This window comes from Canis lupus, chromosome 11, assembly GCF_003254725.2.
Source record: "Canis lupus dingo isolate Sandy chromosome 11, ASM325472v2, whole genome shotgun sequence".
Taxonomy (NCBI): domain Eukaryota; kingdom Metazoa; phylum Chordata; class Mammalia; order Carnivora; family Canidae; genus Canis; species Canis lupus.
This window is the reverse complement of record NC_064253.1, coordinates 16,710,240-16,731,117: the sequence shown is the minus strand read 5'-3', so window position 1 is coordinate 16,731,117 and position 20,878 is coordinate 16,710,240. Positions and strand designations below refer to the sequence as shown.

General features: G+C 37.0%; 1 protein-coding gene across 2 annotated transcripts in view; it reads left to right on the top strand.

Annotated features, from left to right (window-relative positions):
- The window catches only part of FBN2 (fibrillin 2), a 239,987-nt gene that overhangs the window by 103,888 nt on the left and 115,221 nt on the right, over positions 1-20,878 (top strand). The window contains exon 8 of one of the 2 annotated variants that reach the window (XM_025433409.3): positions 14,374-14,499. The exons of the other annotated variant lie outside the window; for it this stretch is intronic. Within the exon in view, the coding sequence (XP_025289194.2) occupies positions 14,374-14,499 (126 nt within the window). The remainder of the gene's footprint in view (positions 1-14,373; positions 14,500-20,878) is intronic. 2 annotated transcript variants of the gene reach the window in all.

Here is a 20,878-nt window from a genome sequence, read left to right as displayed (position 1 = left end):
TCTGTCTCCTGTGTTCCCTACCTTTGATCTAGTAAGCCTGTACCCTCCCCCACAGTTACCTCAACCTTAGCTTGCAGAGTTGTAGCTCCCCAAACCCACCCTTTGTGTACCTTACCAAGCACTTCCACTATACCTTGTCACAATCCTAAATCTAGGGTTCCTAGATCTTGATTCCTCCGTTTCTTGACACATATATTTTTTTAAAGATTGATTGATTGATGAGAGAGCATGTGCATACTCAGTGGGGGAGGGGCAGAGGGAGAGAATCTCAAGCCAAGTTCCCTTAGGCCCTAGAGCCTGACACGGAGCTGAAGTTGGATCTCATGACCTGAGCTGAACCCAAAAGTCAGGCCACTTAACTGGCTGAGCCACCCAGGTGCACCCTGACACATTTTTACTACCAGGGTATTTGAATGAATTGTGTTTCCTAATGTATCTGGAATTTATCCACTCTTCTGTGCCTTGATCCCTATCATCTCTTTTGGATTACTGAGCTTTCTTTGGCATCTCCCTACATCCTGCTTGTCCCACTGCAGTCCTTTCTCCACACTGTAGGCACAGTGATCTTGCCAGACCATGTTTGGCCATGTCACTTCTCTGTTTGAGTCCCTTGATTTTTTTATGAAGTTCCTACATGAGCATCCTCTACTTCCTTCTCTAGCTTCATTTCTTTCTACATATTCTGTGATTCAGACCCATTAACATTTACTTAGTTCCTCAAATAAATCATGCTCCCTCTTGCTTCACCTTTGTGTGTGCTCTTCCCTCTGCCTAGAAAAGAGTATTCCATTTTCATCTTCATAGCCTGATGTGGTCCTCTTTATCTGATGTGTTTTCGTGTGACTGTCCAGGGGAAGTCTTTTCTGACCCATTTCTCTTCTATGTTTCCCTTTCACCCTGCACTGCTCATGCTTTAGTGTTTATCACACCACATTGTCATCAGTATCATTGTGCTCTCTTGGCTACCACCACCAGCTGGGGAAGGAGTCCAGCAAATCCCTGGTTTCATCTCCACTCATTGCTTTGCAATTCTATTTGTGGTCCAAGGAAACGTTTATCTTGTGTTTTGGAAACAGCTGGGTCTTCTTTATTTTTTTCTTTTTATATGTCATCTATCATGGTTATGTGTTTGGAATAGAAGGGGGGAGTGCTAGAGCATTTTTTAAAAGAGTTTATTCATTTATTTGAGAGAGAGAGAGAGAGAATATGAATGAGAGATGGGTAGAGGGAGAAGCAGGCTCTCCCCTGAGCAGGGAGCCAGATGTGGGGCTTGATTCCAGGACCCTGAGATCATGACCTGAGCTGAAGGCACATGTTTAACTGACTGAGCCACTCAGGTGCCCCAGAGAACATCTTGACGAGAAATCACAATCTGCATGTTTAGTAAGCTGTCCAGGTGATGTTTTTGTGTGCACATTAAAGTTTTTGTGACATGTGCTCTATTTTATTTTACCTAAAAGACTGAAGCTATTTGATGTGAACTTATTCAACTTCAGATTATCTTATTGCATCCTTGTTTTCCATTTTCACTGCCTTTGATGAAGTGTCTTTGCATTTTTCAAGAGCAAAATGTTCTGGCTCTATACTTCCTTCTGTGATCTTTTTAGACTTCTAACTCTTACTGTTAATTAGCTCAGTTTCTAGCTTGTATCTCTTCTCATTCCTGATTCTCCTTACCTACAATCAAGGCCATCCTAAACCACATTTTTTTTTTTAAGTTGGTTGGCTTGCTTTTATTAAAACCCACTCCTCGGGATCCCTGGGTGGTGCAGCGGTTTAGCTCCTGCCTTTGGCCCAGGGCACGATCCTGGAGACCCGGGATCAAATCCCACATCAGGCTCCCGGTGCATGGAGCCTGCTTCTCCCTCTGCCTATGTCTCTGCCTCTGTGTGTGTGTGTGTGACTATCATAAATAAATAAAAATTAAAAAAAAACCCACTCCTCTTATTTGATTTCCCACAAACATTGAGAACTAAAATACTTTAAAATTGTGATTTGATAGCATTGGGTATTATACGCAACTGATAAAATATTGAGCATTACATCTGAAACTAAGTATGTACTATAGGTTGGCTAACTGAATTTAAATTAAAAAAAATAAAATAGTGATCAACTCAAACATTTCCAAGCCTGGTTGAATTCAATTCTGGAAAACTGTGTGGGGGTTCCTCAAAGAGTTAAAAATAGAACTGCCCTGCAACCCAGCAATTTCACTGCTGGGGATTTACCCTAAAGATAAAGATGCAGTGAAATGCTGGGACAGCAGCACTCCAATGTCTAAACCACATTAACAACAAAACTCCTTTCCTCTGTCTCTTTAGTTTCTTGTCAATATTATTTCTTTCTGACTTTTTTTGCTATAAGGTTTCCTAAAAGCTTAATATACACCAGTGATTTCAACTTCTACCCCACCAATTATTTCTTATCCTTTTATAAAATTGCCTTTGTTCTCATGACTCCCTGATAGCATTTACTATTCTTGGTTACCGTGTTTCTTCTTAAATATCATTTCATGAAGTCTGAGTTTCCTCTGGTGCTATAACATATTAACAAAAACTTAGTGACTTAAAGCACAGATTTGTTATTTTATATTTTTGGAAATATGAAGTCCAAAATAGGTCTCACCAGGCTGAAATCAAGGTGTGGACAGGACAGCATATTCCTTCTGGAGTGTCTAGGGAAGAATTCATTTTACTTTTCCAGCTCCTAGAAACTTCCTTATTCCTGGCTTGCGGCCCCCTTCCATCTTTGAAGCTAGCAATATAGCATCTTCAAATCTTTCATCAAACCTGACACTGTTGCCTCATCTTCCACTTACAAGGATTCTTTATCACATTGAACCTAGAATTAGATAATACAGGATTATCTCCCCATCTCAATTTGAGTTATTTGCAATCTTGAATCCCCTTTGTCATATGAACTCACATAGTCATGGGTTCCCAGGATTAGGACTCTGACATCATTGGTGAGCCATTATTTTGCCTGTTACATTGGACTTCTTTGAAATTTAAATCAGGGGCTCTTGTGTGGTACACTTGGTTGAGTGTCCGAATCTTGGTTTTGGCTCAGGTCATGATGTCAGGGTCATGAGATTGAGCCCTGCTTTGGGCTTGGAACTCAGCCTAGAGTCTGCTTCATGATTCTCTCCCTCTGCCCCTCCTGTGTTCTGTTCTGTTCTTTTCTCTCTCTCTCTCTCTCTCTCTCTCCTCCTCCCTCCCTCTGTTAAATACATACATACATATTTTTTAAAAATTTAAATCACTTTTCAAAATAAAATAAAATTTAAATACCTTTTCAGTAATCCTGGTGAGCTTTCTTTTCTTTTTTATCTTCGCTTGCTATCTCTCTTCTTTCAAATGAATATATCCCCTTTGAAAGTGTTGTTACCATCCTCTCTTTTGTTCTTTTCTCTTTATATTCTCTGCTTAACTGATTTTATTTGCACAGATGGTTTTGGTTTCAACTATCTTTATCCATAGCTGCTGATCCCTTTATAGAAATCTACCCTGGATTTTCAGCCATTTTCTAGATACTTAGCTCAAAATGTTAATAAAACCATCAAGTTTCCCAAAAATATACTTCCTTGGGCACACCTGGGTGGCTCAGCAGTTGAGGGTCTGCCTTTGGCTTAGGTAGTGATCCCGGGATCAAGTCCCACAACAGGCTCCCTGTGGAGCCTGTTATCCTCTGCCTATGTCTCTGCCTCTCTTTCTCTGTCCCTCATGAATAAATAAAATCTTTAAAAAAAATATATATATATATACTTCCTTGGTTTTATCAATTTTTTAATATTAGTTCAGTAATGAAATTTTACCCTCCCTTTCTCTTATTCTTGGTTTTACTTTCAGGATGCTTTTTCCATTCATTGTTTCCTTTCCTAGTCCCCCATCATTCACTGGAGCTTTGATCATATTATCCCTGCCTTGTTCTTACCTTAGCCCTGTTCTTCTTTATCAACACTGGTAGGCACATTTACCAAAAGTAAAGTTATTTGTATTAAGTTTTTTATTTTAATTCCAGTATGGTTAACATACAGTGTTACATTAGTTTCAGACATACAATATATGATTCAACATATACATTGTTCAGTAGTCATCATGATGAGTGTATTCTTTAATTCCCATCAAAAGTAAAATTCTTACTCTTTCCCTGCTTAGTGATTTAGGTTCTCCTCATTGCTTCAAAATAAGGACAGATTCCTAAAAATGACATTCTGACTTTCCAGTTGTATTTTCTTCTACTCCCTTATAAATACTCTCAGCTCATGGGAAACTGTTCATTCCTCATCCATACCTTTTAATTGTTCACCTCTGTACTTTAGCTTATAGTGTTTCCTCTGTCTGAAAGAACTCCTGTCATCTTCTCTCCATGTTGAAGTTCTGTTCCATGCCTTAGGGTTCCTTATTACTGTTCCTTATTACTGTGTCCTCCAGGAGCTTTTCCTTGTTCTCATAATTGAATTGAGATAGTATATTGTTGACCTTCTCTAGTGGAATCCATCATATTGTGCCTTGTTTTACATTTACTTAATTATACTACTATACTAGATTATAATACTACACTACTTAATAGATTATAAATTCATAGAGAGCCAGGCTCCTGGTATTTCTCATCTCCTTTCCCTACCCTCATTCCATTTTCAGAAGCTCTCATCTAGGTGGGAACAACAGAGTGAACTGCTTTTCCTTCTACACCCAGCTTCCACTGGTAGGTGGGAGGCTTACCCCAGGTTGTACCACTGGTGATTGTCCAATGGCACCAACTCCAGTTTGTTCAAAGAACAGAGGTTCCATTCAGGGAGGGATATACTGAGAATACAGGAGCTGCCAGTCTCCTTCCCCAGTTCCTGCTGGTAGAGCAGATGTATCACTGCAGGAAAAGTGAGTTCTTTCACTGGCGTCTCTGAAGTACCCAGGGAACAGGCAGATCATGAGGACTGAGAAAGCCTTAGCTCTGCCTGAAAGGACAATTTTATTTGGAACAGGGAATGGAGAACTCTATACCTAAGGGCACTATCAGACACAGTAGAAATTTTGGAGGGAGACAATTAAGAGGAGGTGAGTAGCCTAGTGATTCAAGCAAAATAGTAGCACATCCAGAAAGTTAACAGAATTAGATAGAGTCCAGAAGAGCCCTCCTAGGATCCCACTCAACTCTGAGATTTGAGAAGGTTGTTGTATGTGCTAGGCTGCATGCACTCAGGAGCAGAATGTCGGACTTGAAAGCATTTCTCAAGCAACACACAGACCTATCAGTGCGTGACAGAGGCCTCACTGACACAAAAGGCTTCAAATCAATCTCTGACCAAAAACTGAATAATTTAAGCTACTCTGACCAAGGAGTGACTCCTAGGAAGCCAGGCTTAAAAATTATAACACAGATGTCCCTACCCATGTGCAATTACATACGTGCCCAAAGCTCTACCTCCTCAAGCGAGATCAGAGAGGGGACTTACAAACTACTCTTCCTTGGCTATACATGGGGCAAAAAGCTCCATATACTCTTTTAACTGTGATAGCATCCTCTATGCCACATGCACATCCGGCAGCAAGCAGTAGAACTCTAACTGGCTAAGGGGCCTTAAGTACAAAATTTGACCAATCAGTACCTTGCACAGTCTATAGAAGACATACTTTAAAATAAAATATACACATGGGTTGAATATTAAAATAAAAAAGATGCATCATATAAACCACAAACAGCTAGCTAGAATGGCTAACTTATTACCAGACAAAATAGATTTTAAATAAAAAATTGCTAGGAACATTTCCTAGTGATAAAAGATTTAATCTACCAGAGTTATGATTATAAAAATGTATATGCTCCTAACAACAGATTCCCAAATACATGAAGCAAAACTAACAGAATTGAAGGGAGAAATATACACTTTATCAACAATACTGGAGAATTCAATACCCCACTTTCAGTTATGGATACAGTAAATAGCAATGAGGCAGAAGATAAACAAAGAACTAGAATAGTGAACAACATGATAAACTATTTAGATCTGACACACATCTGAACAACACTCCACACAACAGAATATATATTATTCTTGAAATTACACAAAATGTTTTCCACAACAGATCATATGCTAGGCCATAAAACAAGGCTTAATAAAATTTGGAAAGATTGAAGTCATGCAAAGGATGTTCTCCAACCACAATGGAATTAAATGAAATTAATAACAGAAAGAAATTTGGAAGGTTAACAAGTATGTAAAAATTAAGCAGCAGATTACTAAGTAACTAATGGTGCAGAGAAGATTCACAGGGAAACCAGAAAATAATTTGAGATGAATGAAAAAAAAAAAGAACAGGCAAACTGTGAGATGCATTTCAAGCCATTCTTAGAGGGAAATCTCTAGCTGTAAAACACCTCTACTAAAAAGAAAGATCACAAACCAATAACCTAATCAGACTGAAAATAAGGAAAATCGAGCTCAGAAAATAATAGAGGATGTCAACAAAACAAGCAGTTGATTGAAAAGGTCAGCAAAGTTGACAATCCTTTAGACTGAACAAAAAAAAAAAAAAACTCAAATTACAAGTCATAAGTGAAAGAAAACACATCACCAGTGACTTACAAAAATGATCATAAAGTAATATAATGGCCAACTATTTGCCAATAAAGTAGACCACTTAGATAAAAAGAGTAAGCCCTTGAAAGACACAAACTACCAAAACTATCTTTAGAAGAAATGGAAATATCTGAATAGATTTAATATTAACATTGTGGTAACATGTTCTAGCAATTGTAAAGACATCCAATTAGTACTTTTAAAAATTTCCCAGAAGAAAGAAAATCCCAAACCCAGATAACTTCAGTGCTAAATTCTACAAAACATTCAAGAAAGAATTAATCCCAATATTTCCTAAACTCTTCCCCAAAATAGAGAAGGTAGCAATGTCTCCCAGTTCTTTTTCTGAGGAGAGTGTCACACTGATACTAAACCCAAAGAAAGTAAGAAAAAAATTAGAGATAAATATTAATATTCCTCATTGAATACGGATGTAAATATCCTCAAGAAACTATTAGCACATGGAGTCCAACTACATACAAAAAGGATTATACATCATAATCATATATTCTAATTATATACACATACATATTTATTCCAGGAATTCAAGGTGGGGTTGTTCAGCCTTTGAAAAATCAAATGATGTAATACACCATCCAAATACTTGAATAATAAAAGACAAAAGCCATATAGTCATTTCAATAGATGAAAAAAATGCATTAAGAAAATCTGACACCTTTTCATGATAAAAATGATCAACAAATTAGGAATCAAAAGAAACATCCTTAACTTGATCAAGGGCAGTTATGAAAAACTATGGTTAACATATGTCCTGGCAAAAGAATGAATGCTTCTGACTAATGGAGCAGTTAGGTAAGAAAAGGAAATAAATAGTATCCAGATTAGAAAAGAGAAAGGAAAACTATCAATGTGCAGATGACATACCTTTGGTGGAGAAGATGTCAACTATAAAGTGAAAAGCTATCCATTGAAGTGAAGGAAGTATCCTCTAAAAAAACTATTGGAGCATGAGAGACACCTAACTCTGGGAAATGAACAAGGGGTGTTGGAAGGGAGGTGGGCGAGGGGTTGGGGTGGCTGGGTGACAGGCACTGAAGGGGGCACTTGACAGGATGAGCACTGGGTGTTATGCTATATGTTGGCAAATCAAACTCCAATAAAAAATATACAAAAAAAAAAAAAAAAGAAAGGGGAGCTGCAATTTTTTTCATTAAAAATAAAAAGGGAAAAAAAGACAATAAATAAATAAAAAACTATTGGATCCAATAAAGGAGTTCAGCCAGGTTGATGTTATGCAAACTTACAGTGCAAACTTCAGTGGTTTTTAGTATATTCACAGGGTTGTGCAGTCATTGCTACAACTTAATTTATGAATATTTTCATCCCTTCAAAAGTACTTCCATCTCATCAGTAATCACTCTCCCTACCTCCCTCTAAGCTTTAGGGAGTAACTAACCTATATAAAACTAGAAGATCTGGGATCCCTGGGTGGCGCAGCGGTTTAGCGCCTGCCTTTGGCCCAGGGCGCGATCCTGGAGACCCGGGATCGAATCCCACGTCGGGCTCCTGGTGCATGGAGCCTGCTTCTCCCTCTGCCTGTGTCTCTGCCTCTCTCTCTCTCTCTCTCTGTGACTATCATAAATAAATAAAAATTAAAAAAAAAAACTAGAAGATCTACAACTAATAATGACTCATCTGTCTCTATAGGTTTGCCTGTTCTGGACATCTCCTATAAATGGAATCATAAAATATATGGTATTTCATAACTGGCTTGTTTGATTTAATATAACAATATATAAAACTCAGTTGCATAGCCATACACTAGTGGTGAACATTCTGAAAGTGAAACTAAGAAAAAGATTCCATTTATGATTGTATCAAAAAGAATAAAATTCTAGGGATACATTTAACATGGAAAGTGAAAGAATTTTACATTTAAAACTCCAAACCCCCCCCCCAAAAAAATAAAAAAAATAAAACTCCAAAACCCTTTTGAAAGAAATTAAAGAGGCTCTAAATAAATGGAAATATATTCCATGTTTGTAGATTGTAATACTTAATATTGTTAGGATGATAACATTTCCCAAATTGATGCAACACAATCCCTGTTGCAATCCCGATTTGCTTCCCCCCACCACCACAGATTAGCAGTCTATTCTAAGGTTCATATTGGAAATTCATATACAAGTTATGTGTCAGATATAGGACACATATAAAAAACCTTTGCGACTCAGTTCTCTCATATTGCTAAAAACTGAACAAAGCAATTAGATATTTCTCTGAAGAAGTATAAGAAGCCAGTAAGCATATTAAAATGGGCTCAACATCTGTAGTCATTAGGGAAATGCAAACCCAAATTACAGTGTGATACCACTTCACAATATTAAAATAAAAAAGATAATAATGACTTTTGGCAAGGATGTGGAGAAACTGGAATCTCCATACGTTGCTAGTGGGAATTTAAAACACTATAGGTGCTTTGGAAGACAATTTAGCAGTTCCTCAATAAATTAAACATAGAGTTACCTTATGACTGAGCAATTTCCCTTTTAGGTGTATACCCAAGGGAGATGAAAACATAAAACTAGTACCCAAATGTTCATAGCAGCTCTTTCCATAATAGCCAAAAAATGGAAATAACTTGAATATCCATCAACTGATGAATGAATAAATGAATGAATAAAATGTGATATATCCATACACTGTAATATTATTCAGCCATTAGAAGGAGGAAGTACTAGTGTATGCCACAACATTGATAACCTTGAAAATGTTATATTTTGAAGGGATGAAAATATTCTAAAATTAAGTTGTAGCAATGACTGCACAACCCTGTAAATATACTAAAAACCATTGAAATTTGCACTGTAAGTAGATGAATTATACTACCATATAATATATATATTTCAATAAAACTTTATGAATATATGACTGAATTTTGAGTACACTTGATACACATCATGCATTCAAAATCTGAATAGGGGAAAGCAAACATTATTTTTCCATTATAGCTTATTTTACCATTTCAGTAATGCTTGTTCTCCTTATTTCAAATGCTTGAAAAAGGTAGCAGCTTACTCTGTTTAAAATTTAGTTGTGAATTTAAATAGCATATTAAATAACTGAAATTCAGTGTAAAGTGGAAATATACCTTTTTTCCTATAATAAGAAAAATTATACAGAATAGTCCAGATACATATAGTTCCTTGACATTGACAGAAAGAAAATATGAATGCTTTTTTCAAACAAAATTTCTTATTTTACTTGTTTTAAGTTCTCTGTAGCATAATTGTTACATGGACTGCTTTATAGTATGACGTCCATATTGGAATTGACAGGATCTCTAGGGCCATGTTCTTAGAATTCAATGATATCGGAGATCACACTTAGCACTACTTACCAAATTATTCAACATATTCTGCTTAGAGTAAGATTTACAGTAAATGTTGTAAATGCTGGTTGACAAATATGAGGTTCTGTGGTTTGGCAGTCAAATTTGTCAGATGGTTTTGCTTAGATCTAATTTTCTTTTAGAAAAAAACAAAAAAAAAGAACCCTGTGCTCAACTTCTTCAAATTACCAAGCACTTTCTAGCCCTTCTTTCTTTACCCTTCCATGCTGTACTCAGCAACACTCTCCATTTGACAGTGTCCTTGCTGGCCCTCATTCCTCATACTCTTCCTCTTCTTGCCCTCATTTTTCCTTCCTGGGTCTCCCATAATGGCCTTCTCTTCTTTTGACTTCTCTTAAATGGTGGTGGTTTTCAGAAGTGCCCTCCTTAACTTCTGTTCTCTTAATTTATGTGTCTCCTTTGGACATCTCATTTATTGCCACAACTTCAAACACAATCCTCTGAGTTCATACATAATTTACAAATGTATGTCTTTATGGCTCATGTATTTATTCAGTTTCAAATTTGTAGATATTCAGTTGAAATTGCTGACCACTTCTCTCAAAAATCTCAAGTTCAAAAAGTCTAAAACCCAGCCTAACCTTAAAATGTCTTCTTCCCTCCATATCCCATCCTCAGTTAATAGCACTACCATTATCTCCATTGTTTATCAAACTAGAAGTCTAAGATATTATTATCTAGTAGCAAAGTCCTATTGATTTCCCCTTCTTCGTATCTCATGAATATGTGTTCTCTTCCTCATCATAAAGCTCTACTCCATGCTTTCATCATTGATCACTAGGCTGTTCATTATCTGTCCACATTACCCATAAGAATTGTCCTTCTAAAATATTGATTTGCCTATGTAATGCTCTTGTTCAGTTTAACCTCCTTCAGAGACACCACTGATCACCTCAGAATAAAAGCCAAAGTCCTTGGGAGGACTCTGCAGGATTCAGCATATGGCTAGCTATCTAAGCTCATCTTCTATCAACATCCTACCCGTTCTGGTACATTTCCCATGCTTCAGGTGTGCTCTGTTTTCAGATGTACTCACCCATTCTGTTTTTTGGTTTTATTTTTTGTTTGTTTTTTGAGATTTTATTTATTTACTTGACACAGTACACAACCAGAGGAACAGCAGGAGAGGGAGAAACAGGCTCCATGCAGAGCTCAATCCCAGGACCCTGGGATCATGACCTGAGCCGAAGGCAGGCACATAACTGACTGAGCCACTCGGGCGCCCCTTGTTTTAGTTTTTGTTCTTCTTTATTAGTCTAAAGTTGACTGTATTCCACTTAACCACAGTTGTTGGTTCAGAACTCCAGGACTTTGCCAACCAGCATATTCTCCTAGTTAGAGGAATGTAGTTCAGAACATTAGCACAAAAAAAAATGTTTGCTGTGTGCTCCTGGGAAAAAAATATTCTCCTTTATAAGAGACAGCCACAGAAAGAGAAAGCCTCTCTTGCACTAGATATTCCAAAGATCTAGCCTAGAACTTCCCCATTAGGGAAGACAGCCTAAGGATGAAATCAAAGCACTGAGGAGGACGTAGTTGAGTGCATCTCAAAGAAACTGAGAAAGAGACATTGGCTTAAACCAACCCTGATGTCCATGCCATATGGACTTCAGATATGCATGCTATTCATTTTTTGGTTTATGTCCATTTAGACCACTTTTTCTGCTGTTTGCCAACCAAAGTCACCAAACTGATAAAGTTTTAAAGATTTTAATTTTTATTTGAGAGAGAGAATGTGTGCACATGTGTGTATGCTCAAGTTGGGAGAGTGGCAGAGAGAGAGAGAGAGAGAGAGAGAGAATCTCAAGCAGAGTCTGTGCTGGCATGGAGCCTGACCTGAAGCTCGATTTCATGACCCCATGGTCATGACCTGGGCCACTGAAGTGCCCCCTGATAAATAAACTTTTTTTAAAAAGTCAAGGGATGGTTGTCCCCAGAGACACTTTAGTTATGCAGAGGATGAATTAAACCTTTTTTAAGACTTTGCCTTTTCCCATGAATAGACTTATCACTCTTAAACACACTTCTGTATATCTTGCCAGGCAGTGTATGTTTTATATTTGTAAAGATATACTTTCAAATCTGATTGTGACATAAAATCTTGAAGAACTAATATTACAAAAGAGCTAAAAGCACATATCCTTCCTACTATAAATTTTAATGCTAAGTTTAAATTTAAAGTTATGGATAAATATTGGTTGGGCATGACTGCGTTGAAATGCAGGGTGTTTTGATCTGTCCAAAAAAAAAGAAAAAGAAGTGAATTTTTCCAATTTAGGTGAAAGCCTATGCAAAAATGAAATACATTACTATTGTTCGTGTAGGATCCCTAAATACTTTAGTAGGAGCCTTTTTTCATACAATTACTTGGAAGCTAACCTCCTAAGGTTTCTAGTTAACTCTAAGAATTATGAAACATGGAGTTTTGCACACTAAAATATTTAATATAAAAACCACAAACTTAATAGCGCTCCATGTGTTCTACTCTGTCCCAGATTTTTTTTTCCTTAAAGAAGAAAAATGTTAAGCATCTTTCATTTTTCTACTCTTTGTTGTCAGGGAGAGTATTTGGAAGTAGAGCACAAAGATGTGCTTTATGATGAAAGGAAATGCCTGGAAATGAGTTAATGCTTAAATGAAGGACCTAAGGTTTCTAATTTTTAAGAACTTAGATCAATCCTGAGCTCTTTACGTGCCTTGACTTTTGGTATGACTGTAGAAGATCAGAAAGCAGCTTAAGGTGTTTCACCTGTGTAGAGTTTGCTGCTCTACTGTGTACTCCTCTCTTTCATAGTCTTCCTTATCCTCAAGTGACTGATCAGTGTACTTGGTGATTAAAGCACAGCTCTTCTAGTTTCCTTTCTGTTCTGGATCCATGTTTGATTTTGTTAAGTTGCACCACATGAAGATAGCAACACAAGACGTAGTAGGTCCAAATTTGGCACACATGATTTCATTTTGTTGCATTAAATCTGATGGTAACTGCACCACATTATGTACTTGGTTCTCATGCAGTCAACTCATGTTAGAGTTCTGATCTCTCTTAGGGAATTGGTCAATTTTGATTTGTACCACTGTGCCTTCAGTGGCTAACTGCTAAGCCTCAAATGAAGATATTATTTCAGGGAATGTCTGAATCTTTTAACTTTTTTATATGCGAACATTCCAAGAAGATGCACAGGCTTCTAGTTATTTCATGACACAGCTTGTAGGCAGGAGTAACTTGTCAGAATAAATGGAGGAAAAAAGAATGATTAGATCAATGGGGGAATTCAAGAATAAGTATTACCAACCATTTTTTAAATTGTGGGGTTTAAAATTTCTTTCCTTGTATTTACAAGAATATAATTTTTCCTGTTTCTTTATTGGTACATTAAAAAATAAATTTATCCAACTTAAAAAAAAAAACTCAAAGAAACTTAAAAGCTCAGGTTTGCTTTTCTATAATCACTATGTTTATGACTTTTAAATCCTTCTCTGTATTTCATGGTCTTTGGTAGCTCTGTGCCCTAAAGAAGATGGGCAACTCCTAGGCATCTGTGGCTGGATTTCGCTCACAATTGCTCATTTCCTCTTAAATGCATTAGCACATAGGTCCCAGTGAACTTAATTGTAGTTTTGTTTGACTTTCCACCTCTCCCTCTGCTTACTGAACTAGAAGAAAAAATACGTTAACGGTTATATACATGGCCAGGTTTTCTGCGTTAATGAAAGTTTAGAAGAAAGCAGATCTTTTCTGAATGTGCAAGGGAATAGACTAGTCCCGGCCTTGAGTAAGCAGAACCTGATAAGTGCAGGGAAGTACAATAAGAAAACTGGACCCCTCCCAAAGCCTCCCAACTTTGCCCTCTGCCATGTTTCTGTATTATTTTAGATTTAAAATTAATTCCCAGAATGTCATATATACCCATATTCAAATGGAAGTACAAAAACATATCCTGAAGCCAGATAGAAGAAAAAATTACTTGCTATCCTCCATTGGTCAAATAATTAGCGTGAAAATCAGCTATAAATTTTTAAACATATTTAGTTATTCCACATTTTAAAGTGTAATTCCTGTATGTGTTTTTTTAAAGGCTGTAGTAGGGATAATTCCCTAATTGATATAGAATGGAAACGAAAACACTGACATCTTTACTTATTTTCAATTTAAATTGTGCTTGGGGGTGGGAGAGAGAAGGATATAGAGTTTTGCTTTAGTTGGCATTGTTTTACTGCCATGGGAGTTTACTTTCATCTCAGTTCCCATAGATATGTGTGAGAAATTCTTTGGGGTCTGAAACAAGAGTATATTCAGGGTTATATGATCTGACCTAATCAACCATGAGTGCTCTGATACTCTTAAAAAAAAAAAAATCCCTTGTCCAAGCTGTTTAATGGAGGCCTTTCTCAATCATCTTCTCCTCCTTCCCTTGATTAGACATCGATGAGTGCAACGTCATTCCTGGGATATGTGAGACTGGAGAGTGTTCCAACACCGTGGGAAGCTATTTTTGCATTTGTCCACGTGGATATGTAACCTCAACAGATGGCTCTCGGTGCATCGGTAAGCCTTGGATTTTTGAAGCCATGATACAGAGCTTCTTTATAATAACAGAATAGCCCAAACATGTATGAAGATGGCAACAATTATAAAATCATTGGGAAAAATGACTGAAAAGGTTGTTTAAAATAAATGGCACCACTATTGAAGGATTGATAGACCAGGTGCTCTTTGCAAAGACTTCAGTTTCAGAAGCCATCTGGGTTTGTTTTATGTTGTCAGAGTCATTTTGGAAATGAAGAAAGACTTCCTCAAGACATTGCTCTTGCCCAGTGCTAGAGACACAATGGCAGAAGAAAGATTTTTTTTTTTTAAATCTGCCTCGGGAGACAGAATGTAGTAATTAAAGCTTCTTTCCTTGGTATGAATCATGAATGTAGTCAATGTCTTATTTACTTAGAGCTTGTTTATTCCAGTGAAAAGAGTTTTTACAAAAAAGAAATTGACACCTTTAATTTTGTGTTTTAAGTATAGTTAAAGTAAAGCCAAATATATGTGTATGTTTTCCTTTGTTTGGAAAGATGAAACAGTGTTTCTCAATCATGGTCTGGGTCATTCATTATTGAGCAAAGCTTAAACTTAGGGCCACCATCCAACAGTGAATGTGAGAGGTGTAGATCCTGCCTTCAGAATACTGTATTGTCATCATATATACTAGTAGAAGAATAGCAATGGCCATAATAGAAAAAACAGAGTTAGTGGGAGTAAAAATAATCATTACCATTTATGAAATACATGCCATGTATAAGGTACTGCGCATCTATATTACTCCCATTATCTCAGAGCTGTGTGGCTTTGGGGAAGCTACTGATTCCTCTCTGCCTCAGTTTTTTTCTATTAAATGTGCAATAAAACATTTTTTATTATTATTAGGAGGAGGAGGAGACGGATGTGCCTCTGCTGGACCTGTATGTTACATAATCCTTATAATAGCCCTGTGTGATAAGTGTAATTACTCAGATTTGCAGACCAAGAAATTGAGGTTCAGAAAGGTTAAGGACTTACACAATGGTGCAGAGCCAGTAGACGGAGCCCGTGCTCTGTTACTGCCACACTACACTGTCTCCTTAGCTACTTTAAGGTGGTGGAGACCCTGTGCCTAGATATCAAGGTCTCTAGTGTGAGTGGTTTCTCCAGCACCGTGCTGCCAATCTGCTTCAATAGGTAGGATGTCTCCGTCTGGCCTTCCTCTCCCAACTTAGAGTAATGATATTTAACTAATAGTTGTTTGTTCTTTATAATGCATGAAAGTTCCTATCTTACTTTAGGTCAAATATTTCATGTGGAATATTAAGTCTAGAAAATGGAGAATGTTAACTGGCTTTAGAATCAGTGTGCCCATTGACTCACTGCATGTAAGTAATTCATTTAATATAATTTTGAAGTCAGAGGTCTATGAGAGTTGAAAGCTAGTAGAACTACCTCCACTTGGCTTGATTTTTCTAAAACAATATATGTACACACACATACACACATGCATCAGCTTTGAAAAGGCATGGATTCAACACTGTAGGAGGAATACCAATGTGGGAGTCATCACTGAATATCATTGGCTCATACTGTAGACCCTAGTTTCAGGAAACGTGTGTTCTAGAATATGGCTAGAAGCAAAAGGGAGGCTGGAAAAGTAAGTGAGGTTATTGTTGTGAAGTTCTGGAAATCCACATAAGGTGTATGTATTTTATTATATACAGTGGAATAATTGAAGGCTTTTGAGAATTGATTGGAGTGGAGGTGGTAAGGGGTGAGAAGAGAAGCAAACTAGTTAGAAAAGAGGAATTTAACACAAATACGTCCAAATTATTTCTTTGTATTTGATTTTTTAAAATTTCTAAATATTTGTTTAGTCAAAAAAAATTTGTGTTCACTTTTCCTTTTGCATTGAAAAGCAGGCATATTCTTCATTATATTCCGATAATCATGATTAAGACTCCCAGTGATTTATGGAGGTTGTTTTTCTTTGCTGTCAGATATTTGGTTTACCATGAAATTATAAGTTCTCTTTATTCCTTGCCTGTCTCTATGAAGTTCTAAGTCTTGACCTGGACATTCAAAGCCCTGTAGAACCTGGTACCAGCCTGTGTTCAAGACTTATTACTAATGATTTGCCACCTCACCCTCACATTTCTGTCACTATTCTGCATGACCACACTACCATCCCTTTGCCCACAACATCCTCTCTTCTAAAGCATCTTGATTTCCTGACTCCTCCCTGTCACCAATTAGATATTCCATTTCCTTCTTGGTCAAAATTGATCAGCCCACCCATAATATTTTTCATTTTCTTCATTTCTGGCTTTATCACATTGTATGGATACTTGTGCTTTATTGGTTGGCCATACTGTATGCTCCATTGATCCTAACTTATACTGTTCCCTCAGAGCCTTACGTGGTGGTTGTAGAGAAGTTTGAGCTCAGTAAATCTTTTAGAAATGAATGGGCAAACCAACAAATGGATGAAGTAGATGATGTTGAATGTGAGAATTTTGTGTTGGTTAATAACTGCTTTGTATCATTTGGCATCCTGCTGGACATGATGTGGTTGCCCCTGAGTTATAGTCCAGAGTACTCCCAAGATAAGAGTCTGCTTGAACTTCTGTGGTACCTATGAATCCTCATTCATTCCAGGGTCAACATCCTGACCCAGGAACAAAAGAGATCCCCTAAGGAGGGAAGAGTGACTCTCCACAATTATAAAACCACTGTTAAAATTAGGCAGCTTAAAATTTCTTTGAATAACTATGTTACATTTGGAATAAGTATGTGTTTTCCAAACAAATCTAACATTTTAATGTGTCAGAGATCTTTGATTTTGATTTTTTAAATCTGAGTCTATTTTCTTACACTGAATTTATGATTGAATTATGTATATCATGGATGTGTCCATGTTATTTATTTCATAACCATGTATATATATATATACTAACAGTAATGAATTGGGTGGACTCAAAACTTTTTCTTGAGTATGAAACTGTACGTTATCTGCCCTTCTGTTCTGAGAGTGACATACGCTGATTGCTGCCCCAATTTCTTATTCTAGTTAACAAAAATATCCAAAAATATATCACATTATAAAGCACCAATAAGGGGGCACCTGGGTGGCTCAGCAGTTGGGTGTCTGCCTTTGGCTCAGGTAGTGATCCCAGGATCCGGGATCCAGTCTGCGTTGGGCTCCCTGCAAGGAATCTGCTTCTCCCTCTGCCTGTGTCTCTGCCTCTCTCTCTCTCTTTCTCTGTCTCTCTCATGAATAAATAAATAAAATATTTAAAAAAATAAAACACCAATAAACCACCTCTTTTCTTTTATGTGTAGGAAAACAATTTCATATGGCAGAAGAATTGAGTTGGGCATTTTAATTTTAATCTAGGATATTCTCATTTTACTGAATATAAAAGTCAAATGCCTAATGTAGTTTTATCTAGGATGTTTTATCAAGTTTTTTTTTTTTAATATCCAGGACAGAGCTTTCTTTTCAACATAGAATACTAACACATGTCAGTTCTGAAAAGAGGAGAAACATGCCTAATAATCATTTTCTTAGAAGCATTTTTAATAGAACAATGTAATGACTCTTATGTCATTTTGGAACCGCTGGCATTATTAGTACCTAATTTCCACATTGTAACACAGGCAGAGAAAATGACTAGCAGACAGCAATGAGTAATTAGTGAGCTGATTAGAGCAGTGAGAAAATTCTGTATGCAAGATGATATGCTTGCTGATGTGAGCCCAAAGCCAGTGGGGACCCCTAAGCAGAGAGACTTGAAAGTATCAGTCAGCAGCAACGCCAGCAAAATTCAGGAAATGAGAGTAAGCATGTAGAAAATCTTGTGGCCACAACATCCTAGGACATTTTCTTGAGCCTTAAAAAAGTTTCAGTGCACAATATTGTCTTAGAGTATTCTTAAGCAAACAAAACCTGAAAACATAATGTGAAAAAATAATAGAAAATGTTTGAGGCCGTGAGTGATTAAGTGCTAAATCATTTTGTAGGTGGGTGCTATGAGTCAAAACGTCTTAAGGAAATGGCTACTGATGTAGACTTTGGCACACAGGTAGTTAGTTGCTGCACAAAGGGAGCAGGACTGTGCCCAGCAAGAAGAAAGCCATGAGCAAGCCTACAGATGCAGAAAGTGTCTGAGGGGCTCCAGAGATGGTGTGAAGAGTTTATCTGACTGAGAAGGAGAGCTGAGGGAGGAAATAGTTAGAGACCAAACAAGAAAGATGGTTGAACTTAAGATTCTGTTGCTAAGATTCTTAACTTCTCTGCTGAGAAGTTTCAGATTGATTCTGATGGCACTGAGAGTCCATCAAGATTTTCAAGCAAGTCAGAGACCATAGATGAAAATCAATGGGGGAAAGAACTTGCTGTTATTACTGCAGTTGTTTGTGTGGCGACTGGTCTTGGTCACGTATGTATGGTATTTGCAACAAAACACTTGAGGGATAACCCAAAATGCCTAAAAATGTTTAACTGAAGGGAGAAGGGGAGACAGGGATGCAATAGTACACTACGTAGTGTTTTACTTTTAACTTCAGCATCACATACACCTCATCTGGTGGAACAGGGATACTAGTTTTAATTGAGAACAAAGGTCCTAGAAAGAAAAGGTTAGATGGTAAGGAAAAAAAACACTTCACAATTTTAAAGTAAGAAATATCCTAGGAACCACAGTACTCCTGTTTCTTTAATTGTTCCCAGTTCTAGTTAGTCTTGTGTAATAGAAACATGAAAGCCTACATGGAAGTATTTTAGGAATAGCAGGAATCTGCAGAATTCATCAGGGGGAACTGAGTTTGGCTCCAGACTGTCACAGAGGCAGGTGCAATCCTCTGGCATCAGGGGATAAAGCCTGAGACAATGGCTGCCATTTATCCAACACCTAGGATCACTAGAATTCTAACCTGAGCTAACCTTACCCGCGTTTTCCGGCTGAATCCTTCATTTCCAATGAGCAAAACTCATTCAACAGGAGATCTCTTTATTTTGAGGTACAATCCCCAGCTTTTACAAGGTTTTCATCACATCGTCTAATTAACCATTAGTTCTCAAATCAAGCTTAGAGTAAATGTCAAACCATGAGAAAACTCTGATAAGCATTCCATTATTTTGCCTCAAGATACATTTATATTTTAATCAGAGAAGATGAATTGCTTCCTCCTTCACAGTGGGGCTTAAATGAGACTTCATGTAAACCTTGTTCAGGAATGTAGTGAGGGTGATAGATTGTTAGAAAAATAGACTTGTTTTCATTACTTCTGGCATATCAGTCCAGCAGTTAAACATACACCAAGCATCAGAAAGATTTGTCCTTATTGTGAAATAAATATGCCTCATCTGCCTTTGCCCTGAATAATTCCCTATTTCAAGGGATGGTGTGCCTAGACAGCTCTCATTTCTATCAGGTGCCTTTTTTTTCATTCCAGACATTCTTCCCTGTGACATGTTTTCAACACAGTGCTTTCTGTGTTTCTGACCATGCAGTTTTTGTATGCAAACAAAAGAGTCACTGCTTTGTGTCAAAATGTATTTTGGGGGAGACCTTAACTATGATGCATCAAATTGATCTGTTTCTTATCCTAGTATGTTTTTGATACACAGGATTGGAAGTAGATGGTCTACCTCCCTGATATTACTAGGAGAAACTAATTGTAGAATTTGAAAAAAAGTTATGATTTATTTTCTAAGCCTCTCTTTCTGCTCTCTACTCTCTCACAAATGACATGGTTTCCTCCAATATGTATCTTAGGGACTGATCAGAGATTTTTGAACTGTGTAGAACAGTGGTTATTTATACTTACTGAATTTGAAGACCACTCTTTGATATAGAAGGATGTTTTTTTTTGATCTACACAGGGTGATAATTCAGTATCTCTGAGACATTGCATAATGGAAAAGCAAATGGGTATTTAGTAATACATTTAAGTGAATTTGTATTTTATTGGTCAAAATGCAGTCTCCATATATGGGAATCACAGTAGTGCCTTCATATGGTGAGGCATTATATACCTGCATTGCATGTTCAATGTAAACACAGATTTGTGGACCTCTCACAATATTTTTGCAGACTCCCGTAGTTTGGGACTGGTATAGATTACTCATGATCCCTGATGAGCACCTACTCATTTTTATACATATTACTTTATTTCCAGTTTTTGGCCTATGAGTTGTTTAAAGTGTATAGGGTTTCCCTGGTTTGCAAATTTTTCCATGCTTGAAAAAAGATGTATTTTCTCCCATTGTTGAAAAGATATATCCTTTAGATCAAACTTGTTTCCTGTGCTGTTCACGTTTTTTTCTTTATTTACTGAATTTTGTCTACCATATCTATCAGTTACTGAAAGGGTTGTCTGAATATCCCACCATGATAGTGAATTCTCA